The 21,522-nt window shown below is 36.2% G+C and overlaps 1 protein-coding gene across 8 annotated transcripts in view; it reads right to left on the reverse strand.

The window, feature by feature from the left end:
* The window catches only part of NR2C1 (nuclear receptor subfamily 2 group C member 1), a 55,696-nt gene that overhangs the window by 24,101 nt on the left and 10,073 nt on the right, over positions 1-21,522 (reverse strand). For 2 of the 8 annotated variants that reach the window (XM_074870765.1, XM_074870771.1), the window contains exons 2-4: positions 12,664-12,739; positions 7,992-8,099; positions 3,016-3,246 (exon numbers count right to left, since the gene is read on the reverse strand). In XM_074870765.1, coding sequence (XP_074726866.1) covers positions 3,016-3,246; positions 7,992-8,099; positions 12,664-12,717 — 393 coding nt within the window. In that variant the 5' untranslated portion in view covers positions 12,718-12,739. Of the gene's footprint in view, positions 1-3,015; positions 3,247-7,991; positions 8,100-10,114; positions 10,197-10,872; positions 10,940-12,663; positions 12,740-21,522 lie in introns of those variants that run through there. The other 6 variants (XM_074870766.1, XM_074870768.1, XM_074870767.1 and 3 more) reach the window with 6 other exon arrangements.

Raw genomic sequence — 21,522 nt, forward strand, 5'->3', positions numbered from 1 at the left:
AGGCTACTAGATCTACATTCAGGTTTATTAACTCCTTTTTTTAAATGATACGCATAAATGGTGGACCAACAGAAAATGTATTCTGGACACTACCATTAACTATCAAGTGGTATATAGTTTGGCTTTCAGTAACACTTTGTCATTATTACAGTATTCTTGTCTCATCTCATTAACCTCTGATACCTGTAAAGCTTCATTAAGCACATAGTATTAGAACCCCAGCACTACAGGGTAGGCACTATAGCCTTTCATTTGATCTTTAAAAACTCTATCTCACTGTGACATAAATAAAGCACAGCAAAAAAACAATTTAAAAAAGGAACACACATATCACGAGTAACAACCAAGCATCATATTGACAACTATGTAAGGCAGAACAGAAAAAAATTCTTCCCATTAAAAAGATTATACTTTAGAAGTTTTAAAGAGTTTCTAACTTCTACTGTGTCTTAATGGGAAGTCAGACTCATTCTTGCTTTGCATATTCAAAGCAGGACCTCTGATAAAAAGAGAACTTACCGGAAGTACCCTATCTTCTATAGAGAAAATTAAGAAATCACTTTTTTTAGAAGGTTCAGAAGATAGTATAGACGATATATATGGGAATGTTTAACAAGTATACTTCTTTCTAGTTAGCCTTTGTTAACAATACTGCCTCAGAGATTCATCTATTAAGTTTTCTTTTAAGAAAAAATAATATTGATGAGTTAGAATATTAACCTTTCATTCCTTCCTAATTTCCATTATTAACATTATGTATTTTCATGATATTATATAAAATATATATAAACAATTTCTAAGTCCTTCCATAAATGAAACCTACACTGAAATGGGAAGTTCCACATAAGGAAGGACTATAGAATTGGGCCCATGAGGAGATAAAAATCCCAGACTCAGAGAACTTATCAACTGACCTTGAACATGAGGAATAAAAATTGATTATTTAGATGAAGAAGAGCCACTGAAGGTAAAATAGATGATGGGAGAAAGGGCCTTGCCAAATGAGTCAATGTAAAGGTAAGATGCAATAAAAGAGAGTTTTTTTGTAGAGCAAATGAATGGGCATTTCAAGCGGAGGCTACAGAAGAACAACAAAAAAGGTGAAATTGCAGGTGAAAAGATCATTTAGGGGAGAAAATATAAAAGATCCCAAAGAGGATGCAGTTGAACAATAAATGAATGGTACCCTGTATTTCATGAGCTTTAAGTGGAAAAAAGAAATCTCTAACCATACATATTAGCTGACAATAGAACAATCTAACTAAAGTGACAGAACACTCTGTTGCCTCTCAGACTAATCTATTTTGCCTGAACTGTACAATCGGAACTAGAGCTTTCAATTTTTTGTTCAGACTTCCTATATTCCTGAATTTTGCCTTTTAAACCTGTGTGGCACACCTCTCATCTCTTAAGTTGTCTTTGAAAATAATTTTTTTTTATGGATTACTTCAAATCATATCCCACTGATTTATACTTTTGTTGAGGTTTACCTAAAATACAAAGTGTATGATACCACTAAACATGCTTAAATGCCTCTCAATAAGGTTGGCTTTTGTTATGGATCCCCTATTCATAGCAATCAAATTCTCTGGAGCAAGGACCTTGGATGTCCATTTACAAAGATTTGTGAGTTTCAAAAAAAATGTGTAATACAGAGATATGTTTCAAGCTTACACAACATGTGAGTAGCGAGTCAGAGTAGTGGACTGGCTCCCAGCAGAACACAAACTAAAAATACCAGGAGTCTTCAGTTGAAAAGACATTACTTGGGAAGAGGATATGATAATGACTTATAAAAACATTAGGATCCTTTGTAGCTGTTTCTTATAGTACAAGAGACACCTAATTAAATACTTCCCTCAGAAGATCAAAATCAACTAAAGTATTCTTTGCAAAACATACAGTTATACTACAGGATATTATACAGACCAAAGCATATATGGTCTATATAAATAACAAAAAAGATTGTTAAACTTTAATGGCAGCTATCAGATATGATTGTCTTACTACAATCTCCAGATCAGGAGGTTGCTCTAAATCATCAACTAATGGAAGTGAAAGGATATGCTCACAAGAATCATTATTTACTTGTCCAGTTTTTAATATTTTTCCTTAAGCAACTGTTGCTGGTCATCGTTTAAGTGTAAGATATTGGACTAAATGGACTGTAGCTATCCTAATGTTGCCTGGTCTACCACACTGATGTATTTTAACAGCAGCATAAACGTACGTGGGTAAACAATATCCAATAACTACACTTTAGCTGGAGTGCAGTAATCTCCTACTTCATGCTGAAGGAGCTCACATCTCCCAAGTCTTCTGTGCATGTTCTTCACATCAGTGCCACCTCATCCTTGCCAGGTGAGGATATGGGGCAGAAAGCTTCGAAGTTGGAGGGTGCGGACTTGGGAAGTGGCACATACAATGTGCCTGAGAGTAAGGTGCACTGGGGACCAGTTTAGGGAGATACAACCCTGACTAGTTGCAATCTTGCATTAGTAAATCCAAAATCTTTACTGTTATTTCCCCATCCCCACTGAATAATGGACTTCTAAATAGTCTCTCTGAGAAACTACCTTGGAGTACAGTTCACACAGCTGAACAGTAGTTACAACAGCGTACAAAAAGGAAAACAAGCAGAAGGAAATGTTAAGCGGTAAAGACGATGGAGAAAAGACTATGTTTTTCAACAATACGTGAAAACAGATGGAGAGTCAATGAAGCAGAAATAAAGAAGGACTGTTGGTATGGCAGGAGCTGGAAATTACAACAAAAATAACAGTATTCTTTCTAATGTCATGAGCCAGGGTATATATTTTAAAAGCAATAAATTTACCAAAAAAAAAAAGTTTTCTTCATAATTTCTATGTATCCATGCTGAGTCCTAGTGCAAGGAAAAGTATACCATTAAAAAAAATACTCAAAAAAGGAGAACCCAGACAGACATATTTGGAAATAAAACAACTCTTCTTATCCCATTTGAACCAAAATTATGAAATAAAGTGGATTATCTACCTGGATGTGTTGTGCAGATATATCAGGGGATGCAAAAAACAGTTGGTTGACACCTGCAGCATCTGGAGTTGCTAGGATAACTTTTCCTGGAGTGGAATCTTGTCTGGCAAGGATGACCTTGCTTGGGGTAGAGCCATCATGATTTGTTAAGATGAACTGCTTGCCTGCTGAGCTCTGATCAAGTGCTGTAACAATCTGAATCTTCTGGCCCGTCTGCTGATCTGTGACAATCTAATAATACATTTATCTCAAATTGTTATGGTAATTTAAGTTCACCTTTGGGGCCCAATCTGGGCACTTGAAGAAAACGGGAATTTTGCCTTTGACATTTGTGAAGCAGGATCGTCTTCCCCTCTGTCACACAAGAATGAAGTAAACTCAGGCAAAACCTTGGATTTTCACTGTATTTGAAACACATTTCAATCAAGGGTGTTTGAAGTCAAAACCTGAGTTCATACTCAAGTTTTACAATTGGCCCATGCTTTTACAACACTACTGAAACCCTTGACAGTTCTAGCATCTGGAATTTGAGGTATGCCTGTAGCTCAGCCCTAGGACCCGCCAGGTTATAAGAAATCTTAACTCTTGAATTCACTGCATACCATATGAAGTGCTTAGCACCTCTTGTGTTTGGCTGTTTAATAAAAAACTTCTTAAAAACACAAACGTAAACTTCCAAGTGAAAAAAGCAAGCATTAAACAGCAAGAAAAGCAATAATCTTGTTGTATCTCTATATACATTTTAGGCTTCATTTTTTCAGGGGGCTTTTTCTTTTTTTCTTTATATATTCCTAAATAAAATAAACAAATCAGAATCTCTCTCCCTGCCTTTTTTATTTTTGTAAAGGAAAAACTTATTTTCATGTTTCATTTCACAATCAAGATCAGACATACAGACTGTTTTTTCCATTTTATCACTATTATAATCCTCAGAGAAAATAATCAAGATTCCATATATCTTCCATTATCTCACTTTTAGTCAATTCCTGCCTTTCTCCATCAAAATGCCTATACGGAAAACTGCCTGGTTTATTCTGGAGACTAAGGAGACTCATCCTACAAAGACCTATGACCAATCATTTATGTCCATCTATCCACCCCTAACATTTATATGGTCCTTATTACTGATGAAATTATTTATTTCATGGTCTAACACTTATCATAACTAGTTTCATGTAATTAGGGCAGCCATAATTTTATTTTCTATGTGGAGAACAAGAGCACAAAGAAACTGAATGAGGCACAATTTCATACAAGTCTTCATCAACTTTGTTATTGCACCTTCACAACTAGCTCATTACTTTAAATGATCAATATACTTATATTTGTTACAAAACGTGTGTATAGCTTCTGTTTTAAAAAGATAAGCAGTGAGAGATATAAATTATTGAGTATCTAATTTCAGCAGTTATAAATCAATACTGCCACTTTCAAATATTCAGAAATTATGAGTTTCAAAATATACAAAAGGAATGTGTTTCCTTTAGGTGGTCTTTTGCTATTAACATTTTAATAGATCAAATTTCAATTTTTTTCTCTGCAAAACACAATTAAAAGATTATTTAAGAGAGAAGTCTGGGTAAGATGATAAAATTCCAGACACTAAAGATGTAATAAAAGAATGTAAATCACCATGAGATTTGGGGTGTAGAGTGGGAAGACAATGCAAAACCCCAGTAGTTATCAACATGATTAATACAGGGTTTTCCATTCAGTTTTCTCAGATACCCACATGTCCGGGACCACAAATGCCTACAGCAGTCCCTTATCTCTCCTTTCAATTCCTTTATGCTGGTTCTATATTCTCGAGAAGGCAAACTTCCTTGCCCTTTTAATTCCCTTCTTTGCTTAGCTTTCTCCTTCCATTCACAATTCTTCATTTACAATCATTATTTCTCCTGTGTCATTTCTGGCTATTTTCAAAGTAGCTGATGTTCCCTTCCCCTTCTCTCCAAACAAATCTACTTTGTTGGGATTAGGAGAAATCCAATGTATGTTATCCTCAACAGGGTGCATACACGTACAAAAGCCAAACACAGAATGTTGTGTCATCTCTTGAATTTCCAGATCTGCTCTTTGAAAGACACTCTTCTCTAAAATCTACCTCCCCATCAAAACTTAAAAATGCAACTATGTGTACATAAAAAAAGGCACACACTTGATCTACTTAGGTTTATACAAAGTATAGTATAAAACTAACTCAAAACCCAGCATGTCCCTAAAGTTGAACTAAAGTTGAAATTCAAAATTATATCCAAAAACATTGAAATGTTTTGGATATAAATGCTAAATTATATTTTTTCCTATTGTAGTCCAGCTCCATAATTTTAAAAAGGTAGGACAGTAGGAAGAAGAACCATTGCTACTTCACACAACTCACCTATTTAACAAATAGCGTCCCAATTCTTCAAATTCTAGGAGGATGCCCATGTAGTTTTCACTACATGATATAGTAGGTATAGTGTTACATTGATATCCGTACAAAGCTATGCTATCTGCACAACTGGTTTCTGCAGCTGTCAAGCATTTGACAGCTGACAAAGGCATAAGAGAAAGCAGTTTAAACAATTAAGCACAGCCTGTCTGCAGCTGACCTCTTATGGCCATATACCTGCAAAAACTCCACCTAACTTGCAATGGGACTCTGAAAAGTGGAGCAGTTCACCAAAGTATAACAACTTGCAGTACCTAAATGTTGAGATAAGAGAAAAAAATAATCAGAGGAAAAAAGAAAACCACTTATCTTCTCGAGGGAATCCATCTGGGCTCAGTAACAACACATTATGTTTCTTAATAATCTGAAAATCAGTATCGCTAAAGTGGTAATGTTATAAAAGAGGAATATATTAATTCAGGATTGTCTGCTTAAAAAATATGCTTCCCCGATGTATTTCATTTAACCAGCCTGATGATAATGGAGGATAGTATTTTCCTTTATTGCTTTTAAACCTTGTCTGTTAACAAGTTTTGACTTCCATTTAAACATAATTTCAATAAATTAAATACCTCAATAATTTTGTGTTCCTATTTTAGGGGAAAAAAAGTGTCTAAACACAGAGGACTAATCCACCTGCTTATAACAAAGTCAGTTTTGAACAGAAATGTCTGTTTAACAATAAATGTGACATTCAACTTTTATCCTAGAGAAATGTTAACATTCCCTAAAAAGGGTGACTAACGAAACATGTTTTAAAGAACATTTTACTGAGGATTTTGTATTTCGAGACTTCAGATAATTATTTACATGTATTTAACAATAATAAACTATTGATTGAAAATATAAACTAAAAATGAATGAATTTAACATTTATTTTGAACATTTCACTGAGATTTATTTGTTCCTACAAAGTTCTTTGCTCTTCATGTGAATGCTGTGTTGAGGAAAGTTTTCATTGCTAAGTTTTATCTCATATCTAATTTATTATTATTGATATTGGTGACATGCTTGTAGATGCCTGTTGCAGGAAGGATGCCATTCGATTGAGTGCTGTTTCGTACATATCAATAGACAACCACCACCCCAAAGCGCTCACCATCCATTTTGAAGCAAGAATCAATGAGTGTGGTGAAAAAAGACAAGGCACAAAGTAGCTGGGTTAGAAACAAGTGACATTCCAGCTCCATGAGACAAGGAAAAACTATATAAAGGTCCCTGTCCCTAGAAATACAATTCTTCTATGTTCATCATATTTGCAGTAATTATAGCGCCTAATCAAAAGTAGATCTCCCCCCACAAAAAAGCTGACGCAGCAAGGTTAGAAGTCTGCCACTGGCTTTGAACCAACAGAACTGTCCTGCTGTTCAACAATAAAGGCTCATGGGTTTGTATGCCGTCGTCCCACATTCAGACCCTGATGCTGAAATTACATTAAATGGCTTCACACTACAGGGACATTATATCATATGGGTATTGACAATGAAAACAGAGGATAAAGAGATGGTTAATTGACTAACATAAATTACTTAATAAAAAGTACAGCTGTACACAAAGCATAGAAAAGGAGTAGACGCAGCTGAAAAAATAAAGATCTACTGGATAGGTAAGACTGATACCATGACTAGTGCACAGGTGATAAAACAAAACACAAGATCATGTATGGGGGGCAGTTGTGAAGAGTCTTGGATGGTCGAAAGCTTGAACACAGTGCACCAAACAGGAAAAAACAGTGGAAAATACTGAAGAGTGAAGCCAGCAAAAGAAAAAGCAGCCAAGATTATACTAGCAGCTGGCTTGCTTAAATGAGTGTTTTTGTATGCAACAACATATATCTGAGAATATTTTTAAAATTTATTCTGCAGTTGGTATTTTTCTCTAGGATGAAATTTAAAAATAAAATGTTTGCAAGGACTTGCACTGAGTTTTAAAGGGATAAAATATAAAATTCCATTCCCCAAATCCTCCTAATCTCCACACACACATATCTATATTGCTTTAACTACCTACATTGCAAGAACTTCATACCCTCACTTGAATTGGAGATTATTATCTGGCCAGGCTATGAATTAGCATACCAGGACATATAACATTAGTTGGGACAACAAAAAACCAGTATCCTTCTCAGACATTAGGTTGCCTTGCACTTTTTCATGACTTCTATCAATAATACAATCCAGTATTTCCCTCCCTCCCTGCTCCAAAATCTAGAAATGTTCCAACTCAGTTGAATTACCAAATCTAAAAATTATTCAGCTTCTAAAGAGCAGTATCATTACAGTATCAGGAAAAGTCATTTTCTGTTCAGTAGTTATAGTTTTTTGTAATCTTAAAATTCTTAGGAGGAAAAAAAAAAAGAAAAAAAGAGGTAAACACTGGAATGATATTTATTCCCATTTATATAGAAATGGTCTCTGTCACCCAGGGCTGAATATTTACATACAAGCAAATAATATGATGCAAAGAAAAAAGAACCGTATGTGAAAACTGGCAGAAATATATAGTTCATCTTTGCTTTTAAAATATATCAGATGAAGCATACCTGTATACGTTGTGGTAAAGAGAGGCCTGAATCTGCAGGGACAATCTGTATTCGTTGTGCTGTCCCATCCATTAGTGTTTGTGTAACAGCTTCCTGGGAATGGGCAATCTAGAAAGAGGAAACAAATGTAATGGATTAAGAATGGATATACTGCCTTAAGGATGGATACACTAGCTTAAAAGATGAGATCTTAAGGTTTCACCGATTTCTGATTTCCCTGCACAAGGCTATGGGAAGTCTGACACTCTTACTGCATACGGAATGCAAATGCTTGTCATCTAATTTAATAGATTAATTTTGCTAGTTAGAAAATTGTTTGTTTCACTGTTTTAAACCCATTTTGAAATACCTTCCAATTTGAAATTTAGAAACAAGTAAAACAATTCACTGGTGACAAGTCCATGTAAGTCAACCAGACTGAGTATCTGTTGATGTTCATGACACACAATACCTTTCATCATAGCTGTGGTACATTTACACTAAAATATTTTTACCTTAATGGCTTACTTAAAGTGACAAAAGAATATGTGGTGTGGAAACACAGCAATTGGCCTTTTCTGTTCTGTTTTTCTGTTAAAGCAGCAAAACCAGAACAACAAAATTCTATACTGGAGAACTACCAAGAAAATTAAGAGAGAATTAATGAAATGCATGAAGTTGCCAAGCAGTGTAACTTAAAACAAATTTAAATCCCTGTGTGAATGCTCTCAGACACAATTTGTGGAAGTGCTTTAATGATTATCAGTATTTTAAAAATTCTTCACATTCTATAGCCAAAGGAATATGGTGGAAGGTATGATTCATTACATTATTTGCCAATAAAAATTAAGAAGTACAGCTGCTATTTGCAGAGGCTTGATCAGGAAGGCCGGACTTTTTGTAGTACAAAGGAAGTCTGTCTTCACAGAGTTTACAGATACCTACAAACTGAAATTTTTGTCTTAAATTCCCAATTAACATCCCAAACTTTTTGCTGTTCAAAAACTCTGGAACATCCTGCAATTCTGTATTAATAATAATTCCCAGTATTCACACCATTATAAAAATGCTCCTCTTCAACTGTTGTGTCCCCCCCCCCCCAATTAATATAGAGAATATGTATCTATATCACAGTAAAGGTACTGTTTCATAACAGGTTGAGAGCTTTTTTGTTCCTCCTGGATCAGCTTCCTGATTTTGCAACCACACCACCGTGTAAATCCTAGTACCAGCAGAAGAAAGGAGACAAGAACACACAGCTGGAGGTAAGTATGAAAAGGAGGAAGGAGTGGTGGGACTTCCCCTTACAGCAGAAATACAAGCTTCCATCAGACTAAGCTGACTTTGAAATTTTACCCGAAAAGGCATTATTTTTAGTACCAGTCTCAGCTCTTATAACACATTTGCTCCTATCTCTTCAGCTTGGTAGGTAAAACTGGTTGGTTAGTCATTCAGTGATCTGGAATAGGACACTGATGCAGGTTAAAAAGCAGCCCAGCAGACAAAGGCTATTCTTAGCATAGATCAAACCTTCAATCCAGATCTCCACAACGCTCAGAAGCAGACGCATCAGAGCAAATGAGAGAGTGGGATTAAGCTGCTGGGGGGAACGCTTAAACTGCCAGCACCATCAAAAGAAATGCTTGTCAAACTACTGCTCAAGCCATTTTCAAACACTGCTGTCTAAAAATACCCAATTTTTCATGAATATGAATACTTTCCATATTCAAACAATTCATCCACTTCTTTGCTTAAGTAAAGGACAAAGAAGAGTTCATTATACAGCAACATTTACAGTTTCAAATTCTGCATCAGCCTTTCAAATGACATGTACAAGTGGTGATTTACAGGCAATTGGAGTTTTATGTGAATTTACCTTTGCTTTACAAAATAAGCTACATATTCCAGGACTGCTTTATGCTTGCTCCCTTAAAATGTCACAGTCTATTTATTGTGCAAGGTAAAAGTGCTCTTCAACCCCACAAAATGTCAGCTTGACAGTTTCACTTCTAGACACAATACAGTTTTTTATTGCAGTTAAAAAAAGTACCGATAAGAATAACTGCAGTATTTGTTAAAAATTGTATTTTGTGTATGACAGACTCTGTTTCAACAAATATGTAGCTTTCCTCTGTTACTGTTACCTGGCAGGACTGCGGAAAGAAATCGCCATATACCAGTGTACCCAACCACAGATTAAAGAAAGAAGATTGCAGCAGGCTCTTGAAGACGACTTCCCTACATGAATCAAGGAATGTGATCTTGATATAGAAAAATGCATTATCTCACACTCAGCAAAAGATGATCAGCAGTTGGCAGACTTTGAGAAAATATAAACATTGTGCTATGCTCCACATAGACAAGGCTATAATCTTTTTTTTAAATAAGCTTTGCTTTTATCAAAAAAGCCCTAAGTTAACAAAAACACATTTGCAAACATCATCATAAAATTGTCTGTGATAATTTTGTCTTTTAAAATGCTTCATGAACAAGAATATTATAAATAAATCTAAACCTCTATCACAGAACGCTTCTGACCATTATTTCAATGAGACACAGGAGCAATTTCCATTCTTCTCAGAATGGGAACACCTGTCTTTTTCCTTTCACATTCTACTCATGCAAATTTTTCTCGTAAATTCAATTAAAACTATTTCAACATACAAGAGAGTTACAAATGCAGAAAAAAATACCGCTGAAGTTCCATAGACCTTAAACTATGGTTTTCAATGATTACATCGAATAGGAACACCACCAAGCAATTACAGCTGGTAGGTCACAGGTAGGTAGGAATGTAAGGTATTACATGAAGGCCCCTGTAAGACCACTCTCCTTGCTGACTTCACCTTTCAGGCAGTGCACTCATGCACGGCATGCACCTTTGACAGTAATTTTGGCTTACCTTGCACTGCCCTGGGTGATGCTTTTCAGTCCTTCTAATCATGTGTCAGGTTGGGCTGCACCTTGTACCAGAGAAGGGAACTGACCCCATCTGGGAGGGAGGAGACCTTCCTCCACTATCCTGTAATTTTTTTGTTCCAGTTTTGTCCACCACACTATAACACACAGAGCTTACATAAGCAAGGCTAGCATAGCGTGAGAATAAGTCGCTAAGTGAGGACTGGGGAATGCTTAAGCCACACTGCTGCCAAATAAGACGTGACAGTCTCAGGCTTAGTAAAACCTTGATAAAGGACAAATCCTAATCTACACTGCTGACAGAATGATATCCATGAAAAGTGTAAGGCTGCAGTTTCACCATGAACAAGAAACAACTAACAGCTCTCTGCAGTGTCGCACCTTCACTCCCTCCATCTTCTCCCCTGCCTTCCTTTGGTTACCAGTCATCTCCTTTACACTGGCTCTGGTACTCATTAGTCTTCTCAGACCCTACTTAATGCACTAACTAATCTTCCACTTGTTTTGGCTGGGTTAGCTTGCTGTTAGTGTGCAAATTAAATAAGGTAAGAAAGAGAAAAAGGACCTTCCCTCTCCCATGGCACTGACATACTAAGTCAGCTCAGTGTCCATGGAATCACATTATTAAATTGAGAAACGACCCCTCACGGAGGCTAAACACCATCATCACACCATCCTCTTTTCCAAGTGGAATGTACGCTTCAGCTAGATTTGACTAGCCTGTACTTTAAAAAAAAAAAAATAAACAGGAAATACAGCCCTATTTAGACCTCCACAAGGAATTATACTACCAAAACAAAGCTACACTACACACACCATTCTCACCAATAAAGAGGACAAGTGAGAGGAATAAAACACCATATATCACATACATCACTCATGTCCTTTGAGATAGCATTAGCAACACTCAGATGTTACAATAAAAGCTGTAAGAATTTATACAGAATAAAATTAAGCATCCCACCCCACCACCTCCAGCCTTTCTGTCTGAAATCAAGACTGAGAGGAACTAAAATTACTTGAAAAGTAAGTCTATATCTAGACAAGATAACAAGATTGGACACTGCAAGCTAAAAAATACTATTTATTTAAGATAAGTTACTGCTTTTATCTAATTTAAAGCAGTGCTAATTTTAAATAGACTATGCTATGATTAAACCTTCTAGATAAGTTTGTATATTCCTATCCACACTCCCAAACTATGGAAGTTCTCTGGCTGCTGTACATAGATTCTGCACACAGGTTACAGAAAATGAGAACCAGAAGTTAGCAGAAACAAAGAGTTCAGTCCTCCTTTTGACTTACACCAAACACCAACAAATATTCTACAGTGCAGAGCATGGCAAACCTTTACTAGCTAAAACAAAAATGACAACTGAAGCAATTGCTTAATTGGAAAGTAAAAGCTATATACTGACAACTCTCAATTGTAAATTTTGTAACTGAAAGTTAGCAAAGCAATTACACAAGCAGATGGCTCTCTGAAGACCACTACAGGTCCAAAAAGCAGAGCTGCACAGCTAGTCACTTACTGGAAACACTGCTAGATTTTCCTTAGCTTCATTTCTGTGGGGCAAACTTTGACAAAAAAGACTGCAGCATAACTTTAAAACAGACATAAGAAGTTCTTCTACTCTTCTTCCATGGGAGAGGAGAGTCTCCAGAATCTTTGGGTGTACTAAAAATTATTTTCTCTTATGATTTTGGTTTTTACATATCAGTCTGGACATTCTAATATTCAATGTCTCTTAAATAGGACTCAAAATTTATATACCTCTCCCACTTGCTGTTCAATAATTTGATGGGCCAGTTCCTCTATGGTTGCCATGATCTTTAATCACCAGAATTTCCTGTCAAAGAAAGGAAAGAAGATGCTTAATATCTATAGCCTCAAAAGTAAAAATATCTTGGGGAAAACAGAGTTTACATAAGTAAAGTATGTTCATAGTTGTCTGAAGGTATCACCCCTGCAGAATTTAAAGTTTGATTATACTATAAAGGTAAGAATTTATTTTCTATTTGTAAAATTCTGTATCTTTTTACTCAAATAACACACATAGAGACTTTCTATTTTTCCTCCACTGACTTCCCAAAGAGCAACAAAATAATAAACTTCCTGTGAGAAAAGAAGTGTATAACTGACCATGACATCAGCAGGGACATAATTTACATCTTAAAAACTGGAACAGAGCCAGTTTTGTTAATGCAAATCAAGGGGGGGAAATCCAACTTCTGACTCATACTGATTTTTAGTATTAATAGGAGTGCTTGAAGGTCAATTTTGTAATTACTAGGAGAAACTACTTGGGAGGCAGAAAATAACATGTCTAAAAAAAGGTGCTGTTTTGTTATCAATGCTGTAGTTACAGCATAAGAAGTCCAAATCTGCATAAGAAGAATTTGGTAGGATTTAACAGACATCACTACATGAATATAAATATACAGTATAAAGTATTCAGAGGTATGCCTTGTTTGTCTGGGTATTGATTTACAAATATTCACCAGGCAGTACTTAAAAGGAACATATACAAACTATGAAGCACCATATACACTTAATTTTCCTGACAAAAGCTGTATTTAAAAAAACTGTATTGCATACTTCTTATATGAAAAAAGAGAGTACTCTTACACTAAAGGATCTGCCTATGTACTAAATTTGCTTTGTTTCAAATATACAATCTACTCAGGTTATACAGTCTCCTCACTGCAGACAAAGTTATAAAAGATGTTTAATACCAATACAGATATTCCTGTATTAACATAAAAATAAATGGTGTCAGTGTAAAGGATTTTTTACACAGTATAGAAGATTTATTTATTTATTTAATAAGCAGAAATGGTGCTGTGTAAGCATGCAAAAAGTTAGAATACTAATGAAAGTAGTTACATATGTAGAAAAGCAGTATATACAGCTAGTTGGTTTTCACTCTAACTTTGCTAGAACTCCTACAAACTATTTCCTATCCCAGTTCTCTCTAAACTTTCCCAAGCAACTACACAAATAAAAATGTTAACTCATTTTGAAGCTCATTCTGCTCTTATAATTGCAAAGAGAGCTCTTTTTTGACTAGGGCAAGAACTCCAGGCCTTGGAAGTATGCAGAGCAGTATGCTAAACCCTGATCGATGTGTGGAAGGGAAGACTACAGAAATATTTGGGCACTGTAGACCATTCTAAATCACCCACCAGCATGCTGCATTGTTAGTTAAATTAAGCCAAAAGATGACAGGCATATGCATAAAACATATGAGACTGAAGCTTATGTTGAAAAGCATTATCTCCTTAGAAGATCCAATAAACGTCAGCACCCTTGGAGGAGCAATCTATTAACCCACTTCTGCATGCAGTGAGCTGCAGCACAATCAAAGAGCACTTTCAAGTCAGCCAATGTATTCTATCAGATGTTTTCTTCTTTTAAATAAAATACTTACTAGCAACAAAATACTGCATTGTTTATACACACAGTACCAGAAATTAGTACTTCAGTAAAAAAAAAAAGTAAAAAAAAAAGTCAAAAAAAAAACCCACAAAGAAAACCTTAACATCTTAAAAGCAAATTAGCAAACTATTTAGTAAGACAGACACTTTTGGGTAAGAGAGATGTGCTTTCTGCAAAGAGTTAGTTCAGAGGAAGATCTTAGTGCTTCATGACAATTTGACATACCAGAAATATTGTGCATAGCATGGTAATTTGCAAAAAATTAAGAGTAAACTAAGTAAAATGATGAAATTCTAGTCTGATCTCAGAGTTGATCCTGCTTTGAGTGAGGTTTTGGACTAGAGAACCTCTTGATGTCCCTTCCCACGTGGAATATTGTACAACTCAAAACTACACTATTTAGCTACAGGAACAGCAAGAGTTGCTTCCAATTACAAAAAATTCCTAATTTTCTACATTATTTTCCCCAAAGAAACTAGACTACATCAATACTATCCATCAGAAAAGCAAGACCTATAATCCTTCCCATAACAAAGTATGGCTATGACCTTCTCAATTTTTGTCATATTTACCAACAGAGCCTACGGCTACTTTATTTTATGCTTTTCTAAAACTCTCAGCGTTTCAGCCTGCAGAATTAGCATGTTCCAACAAGAATACTGAATACTAATTATTACTGCTATAGCTGTGTTGCACCAACTCAGCAGCACATGAAAATGAACAATACAGCACAGTGAAAAGAAAAGCTTAATTTATTGTTCATCTAGTAAAAGCTTGCAGTCAAATACTGAACTTGCACAGAAGGCAAAATCTGGAAAACAACTTTTACAGAAATTGACTCAGACATGAAGAATAAAAAAAAGCTTCTTACCTATCACACCTGTGGCACTGCAAAATTATAATTAAAGATTTTCTTTAATGTTCTCTATCATACAATTTCATGAAATTAACATTAAACTAGCATTAAATAACATTAACACATTCGTATTTTTGCCACAAACTCATAAATGAAAGATGTAGGGATCTGATTTCTCCAAGCTTCCATGAGTACTTTGTCCACAGTCTTAACAACAAAGAAAGGTATTTTCTTTTTACGTTGCAGACTCATTACTACCTTATTCAAAACAATTCTGTCACCAAAAAGGGCTAGCCCGAGTCTATCTCTTGGCCTGAGTTTCCAACACCTCTCCCTGCTGCCAGCACTGGTACCTCTGTGACTTCACAGCTTGCAGCAAAGCTTTATTTTTGTCCGTGTTAGTTCTCAGCCCAAGGAATGACTTGCACTTGCTATATTACCATGCAAATGCTGCTGCTGTACCAGTGATGGAGGGGCACTGTAAATCACACCTTTCCACAGCAGTAGAAATTTACATCATCTTAAGCCATCTGAAGTCTCCCATACTTTCCCACAGCTCTATAAATTGTTGCAAGATGAGCCTTACAGATTAGACACACTTATTATTGGATTTTACAGATGAATCTGGTGAAGAAACAATAAACAGAGGATGAAAAAAAGCCACAGGACAAAACAGGCAACACTTATGATGGTGAAGTGGCCTAGCAGAGAATTTTGGTCCATAAGCTAAAGTACTGTGCAATCAGGAGATTGACAGAAATCTATCTTCTTTCCTCACCCCTTATTTCTAGGGAGGGTGTTATTTTCTAATTATGAGAACCTTAATAGTCAAAGCTACTTTTAAAAACAATGCAGGGAAAGAAGTGCAGTCATGTTTCACACATATGAGCTTATTTAGAGCTAACCCTCATATTCTCTAGTAGAAATACTCTTCAGTATAGACATTTCAACCTCTTAGCAGATTTTAGTCCTCCAGTTAACAGATATTGACCTTTTCAAGTCCCAACACAGAACTAAATAGCATTTCATCTTTGGTATGTTGGATTTTGTGTTCTTTGCCATACTGCCAAATCCTCACCAATAGCATGGAGAGAGTTTGTACAGGTTATGGCAGAATTCTATAATGGTGCTAACACCTGTCTGTAACATCTCTCTCTTGTGAGCACGATGAATGGCTATCAGGAGAACAGGTATTTTTACATTATTAATTCAGAGGATTATTAATTCAGTGTTATAAAACAGAGCTAGTAAAATACTGAAAATACTCAGGTCCCTCAAATCCAGAATTGGCCATAAGGCATCCTTTATTCTTGATGTTAGGAGGAATGTAAGTATACCCTGTTTTACTCTTAAGAGCAGTGGAAAAGGTTCTCTAAAAGAGATTCCCTGTCTTGATGATGTATTATTTTTGCTATTATTTTTGCAGGAATCCTAAATTACAGATGAGAAAAAAATAGGAAGGAATTTGGAACAGAATAGAGTTACTCAACCACAACCTCCAAGATGTATTCATCTGTTGCGATACAGTATAAATGCCCCCAAAATAAGCAAAATTAAAGAAAACCAAAAGAACAGTGGTAAGCAAATCTTTTGACAAATTGTTTATAATCAAACTTCTTTAAAGGTGATGATTGGAAACAAAAAACTAATGAAATTACAACGGACTGTGAAAGCCTGACTGGATTAATATTCCCTAAACAAGTGATGCTCCTCCCTTCACCTGTCAGAAGAATTCTACTGGTCAAAAAGATTTTCTTTGAAATGTGATTCTCAGAACCAATAAAGAGAAATCTGTGTTCACAAGAGCTTTGAAACCCAGCTACTTCTGGACTTGAAGAATGTCACCTCTCCATTCAAAGCACCTTCAAGAAGGTTTTTCTTAATAGCTACAATCTTTAGAGAATGACTTATAAATGGCACCACTCTCAGAAAAAAAATCCCTCAAAGAAGTGTAACAAACATTCAAGCTTCTGTCATTGAGGGCCTCTACCACCACATAAGGACAGCTTTGAAAAATGCTTCACTGTAGCCTGACAGTGCATGTTAGAAAAATTATTCTCTTTTATCTACAAGTAGTTAACAATAAAAATTGAAAAAGAGAGAAACACATCTTGAAACTCCATAAATTCTTGATCATAGTAATGAATTCACCAGCTATGAGCTTCAAGTATGAATTCCATATATCCCAAACCTGTTGAGACACAGAAACCTCAAACCAAAGCAAAAGCTTTTCAATTGCTCACCCAACCATTCTGTGCTGCTAGTTAGATCATCCCACAGCTCAGAGGCATGCTTCTGCAGTGTTGTCTTGGTAGGAAACAAAAAGACAGACCTTCCAAATCAAGACATGTGTGCTTTAAGGAATTACTTTGCACCTGATAGTTAGTTCTCCTAAACCAGACATGACTGCCCTCACAGCTAAGATGTTGTAGTAAAACAAGTTAGCTTAAAAACTGAAAGAGATTTAAACTCACGTGTTTTACCTTTCAGTAAAGCAATGAGGGACTACACATGTATTCAACTATGATGCTCCAGACATCAGGAAACTAACTCTGAGAGAGACATAAACCAGTAGAAGTGAACTTTTGAAGCTTTATCTAAAAGAGTCATCTGACTCATTTGAACTAGACTTGTGTGAACAGAGTACTACAAGCACAGAAACAAGACTGAAATCTGATGATGAAGAGGAATCTGGAGAATTGGTTGAGGCTATCCTATCTCTTCAAGCTGCCTGGAATAAGCACAAGGAAACTCAGGCCACAGATGCAGAAACAGCTGTCAAAGCTGGACAAATCATCTGAGCATGAGCATATGGGACATGCATACAATGGAAAAGGAATATACTCATTTGAGTAAGAATCTGCAACTACTACAGTCAGACCACAATAGTTGCCGTATAAAACTGAAAGAATTTTCTAATAGTTTGAATGCCTATTAACATGTTGTTTCCTTAGCTCGGGCTACCACTTAGATAAAAACATCAGCACTGTCAGTGGTGTTCTTGCTACAACTGTATTACTAGTAGCAATGGAAAATTTCTGGAGAGAAGCTGGTAGAGAAACAGTATACACTAGCTCTTGATAACTTAGAAGATACCCTGAAAACCATATTGGTAATCAATATAAATATTAAGCAAACCACCTCTGACATGCAGTTATTATAACCTATATGCAACAATCCATTGCCTAGAAAAATGTTACAATGAAAGTATTGCAATAGCATAAAGTGTGTGCATATATATGTGTATATATATAAAATTCAATTTCTGGGACTCAAGTAGGATAATTGCAGTAACAGAAATTGTTAGTATACCTTTACAATTCTAAAAAAAAAATATCTTTCGACTAACACAATAACTAGATTCCTTCCTAGATATAATTCATATCAGTACCAACTGACAACTGCTACATTACAAAAGAGCTATGAAAGCAATTTTTTAAAGTAGTGTTTACAACAGTAATTGATGCATTGGAAGACTGTACTCAGTTTTTCTGCATTTCCATGCACACGTTAGAACTTGGAAATTTGAGGCCTGTTTTGATGTGACATTAATCATCCTACTGGATTCTTTTTAGAAAACCTGTCACTTGAACTAAATGAAGAGGGTATTAGTTCTTCACATTTTTGCATTGAAGTTTTGTCATTCAAATCCATCACTAAATAAATTTTAAAAATATATATAGTTGAGTTTTTTGGCATGAAGCACCAATCTTCTGGTAAAGCCTTATTTATGTCACTGCAAATTGTTTTTGAGGGTATTAATCTTGTGATTACATGTTTTTGAGGATAGACTACAGAGGTGTCTGGAGTTCTGGTGTTATAAATACTGATAAACCCATTTATGTAGAAGCCATGAAATTTTAATTGCTTTGACTCTGTTAAGTTTAAAAGCTCAGAGTTGAGTTAGAAACAGTCCTATTATAGGCAGATAATGTAGTGGTGCGTTTACACTGTTGCAACGTCGCATTTTTAAACTTCTGTAGTAAAACAAACCTGTAAATAAAATTTTTTAAATCACTTCTTAGGACCGATATACATCAGGCCTGATCTGTAAAGTTATACTGATTATGAAGATAGGATCTTATGTTGGCTTCACTTCAGCAGGTGAAATACCTTTGTGTACAAAGAAACAACTGGCAAATTAATACTCCTTAGCAGTCAGTCCCACTGCGGCTCTTGCTAGTGAGTAAAGTACTGATTCAAATTCTCAGAAGCAGGCAAGCAGTCTGAAACACTGGTCAGACTTTAACAGTGCTTATAAGCAGAAGCAGCATAGCTTGGAACACCCTACTGAATTAATTCCCTGTCTCATCGCTTCCCTTGAAGTGTACATGTGGATGAGCTACTTCTGAACTGGTTGCTGAATCACCAGAGTAGTGCAATATTCTGAAGTTTGTCTTTACCACTTGTGTTAGAATGTCATGCAGTAAAGAGTACTGCTCAGCAACTGGCTCAACACCTCGGGCACCTGTATATTATAAGTGGGATGAGAGCTAGGAGTGCTGCCAGGAGTTGCACTGAGGTCCTTGATTATGTAAGAAAGCTCTTGAAGAGTGCAAAATTTTGGCCCGAGTGATGCCTGCTAGCTGATGCCTGCAAGCAGTTGGTGCTAATTGTTGTAAGGTGCCTCCCACAAGAATGCATCCAAGGACATAATTTTTGCAACTGTGATGGGTACGTCCTGGGGAGGGCAGAGAAACCAACAGACACCTGTGGTAGTCAAAGATAAGAAAGCTGAGAAACTTTACAGACAGAGCAATGAGCCAAGAAGAGGCCACATACGAAAAAAACCTCAGAGCTCATGGAAAGGACACTAAGATACCTCTTCTACAATCACTAGGGACCACCACAGACCACTGAAAACCCCCATGGAAGTCCCTCAGAGACCCTCAAATTTTAGTACACTTGTGCAATGTATTAACATGTGCATTAGATCCTCTGGAAATAGGTGTGTACTTTTCAGGAATTATATGAATATTAATTTCTTTTATTGTATATAATAACTGTGCTTTTGTCTTTTGACATGCAGGTTCGGTGGAATGACCCCCAGTGCATCCAGTGCTGCAATAAAGAATGCCTGCCTTCTAGAACTTTAACCTAAGTCTTAGGGGGTTCTTTTGAGACCGAATTTACAGTAACACGAGGAGCTGGAATTTCTGTGGACTTTAAGAAAAGACTGTGAATGATTAGTGTCTCTGACACTTGCAAATGTCATGTTCAACTACATCCTAAAACAAAGGCTAATGAAGATCAGGTTCCTCCCTCATTTACCTGACATGGCATTAAGTGAGGCTATGGCTCATGCTGCTGCACAACTTCATGCAGTGCAAACACATCCTTTGTAACCAGTGTGACTTCTAATTACATACATTGAAAAAGTGATACAATTTACAGAATTATTCCCTTACGTTTTCTCTCTTTTTTCATAATGTAAAATTAAAGAGTATTATTGACAAGAATTTACGGATCAATTACATGGTATTTCACATTTTGACACTTGCAATTTCAAGCTGCATAAACATTCAGTAGTAGGTTCTTTTGTGTGTTGTTGCTTGCTTTAACTTTGTGAACCCTAAACAAACTAATTGACAAATCCAGTATTTGTAACAATGGTACTCTGTACTGAAATGCCTTAACTTAAATCACCTCCAATAAGCCACATGACTTTGCTCTGAAGAGCATGTATACTGGTCAAAAAACTCACCAACCTCAATGTTTACATGATAAACTTCCGGACATCATTTCATGCCAGAGCTCAACTGCTGAAATGGATAGCTGAAACAGGCATTCCTATCCCATTCCCCATTTTTGCTTTATTATTTCATCTCTTCTTGTTCTGGCATCAGTATACACGTAATGCTGTGAGGAGTCAGTTCAAGGAACTGAACTGGCAGAAACCCCTTTCTTATTTGTGGAGTCAGGCCACAGTTTCTAAGGCAGTTTGAACAGAATTACAGCTCATCCTTGGGGAGAAGATCCTGCTCACCCTGACCAAGCTGTGGTGGTGTTGACCACACACTAGGACAATTCAACTCACTAAAAAGACAGAAAACTAATCCAGTAGAAATGCATGAAACATCTGCTAGGTAAGCACACTGAACTAACTAACTTTGCAGTCAGATTCAGTCCATTGCAGACAAAAGGGAGAACATGTTAAGAAGTCAAGGGAGGGAGGAAAAAGAAGGAAGATTAAGGAAAAGGCAGACCTCCCTTTCTATTGCTGTAGTTGGGGAGCTGATAATTCAGGTCAACTGCACTGTGAAACTATACCCATTATTTTCAGTCTGTCCAGCTGCCTGCTGCAGCTCACTGTGGAGTGAGACAAGCTCCACTTCCAG

Source organism: Strix uralensis, chromosome 5 (assembly GCF_047716275.1).
Source record: "Strix uralensis isolate ZFMK-TIS-50842 chromosome 5, bStrUra1, whole genome shotgun sequence".
Taxonomy (NCBI): Eukaryota; Metazoa; Chordata; class Aves; order Strigiformes; family Strigidae; genus Strix; species Strix uralensis.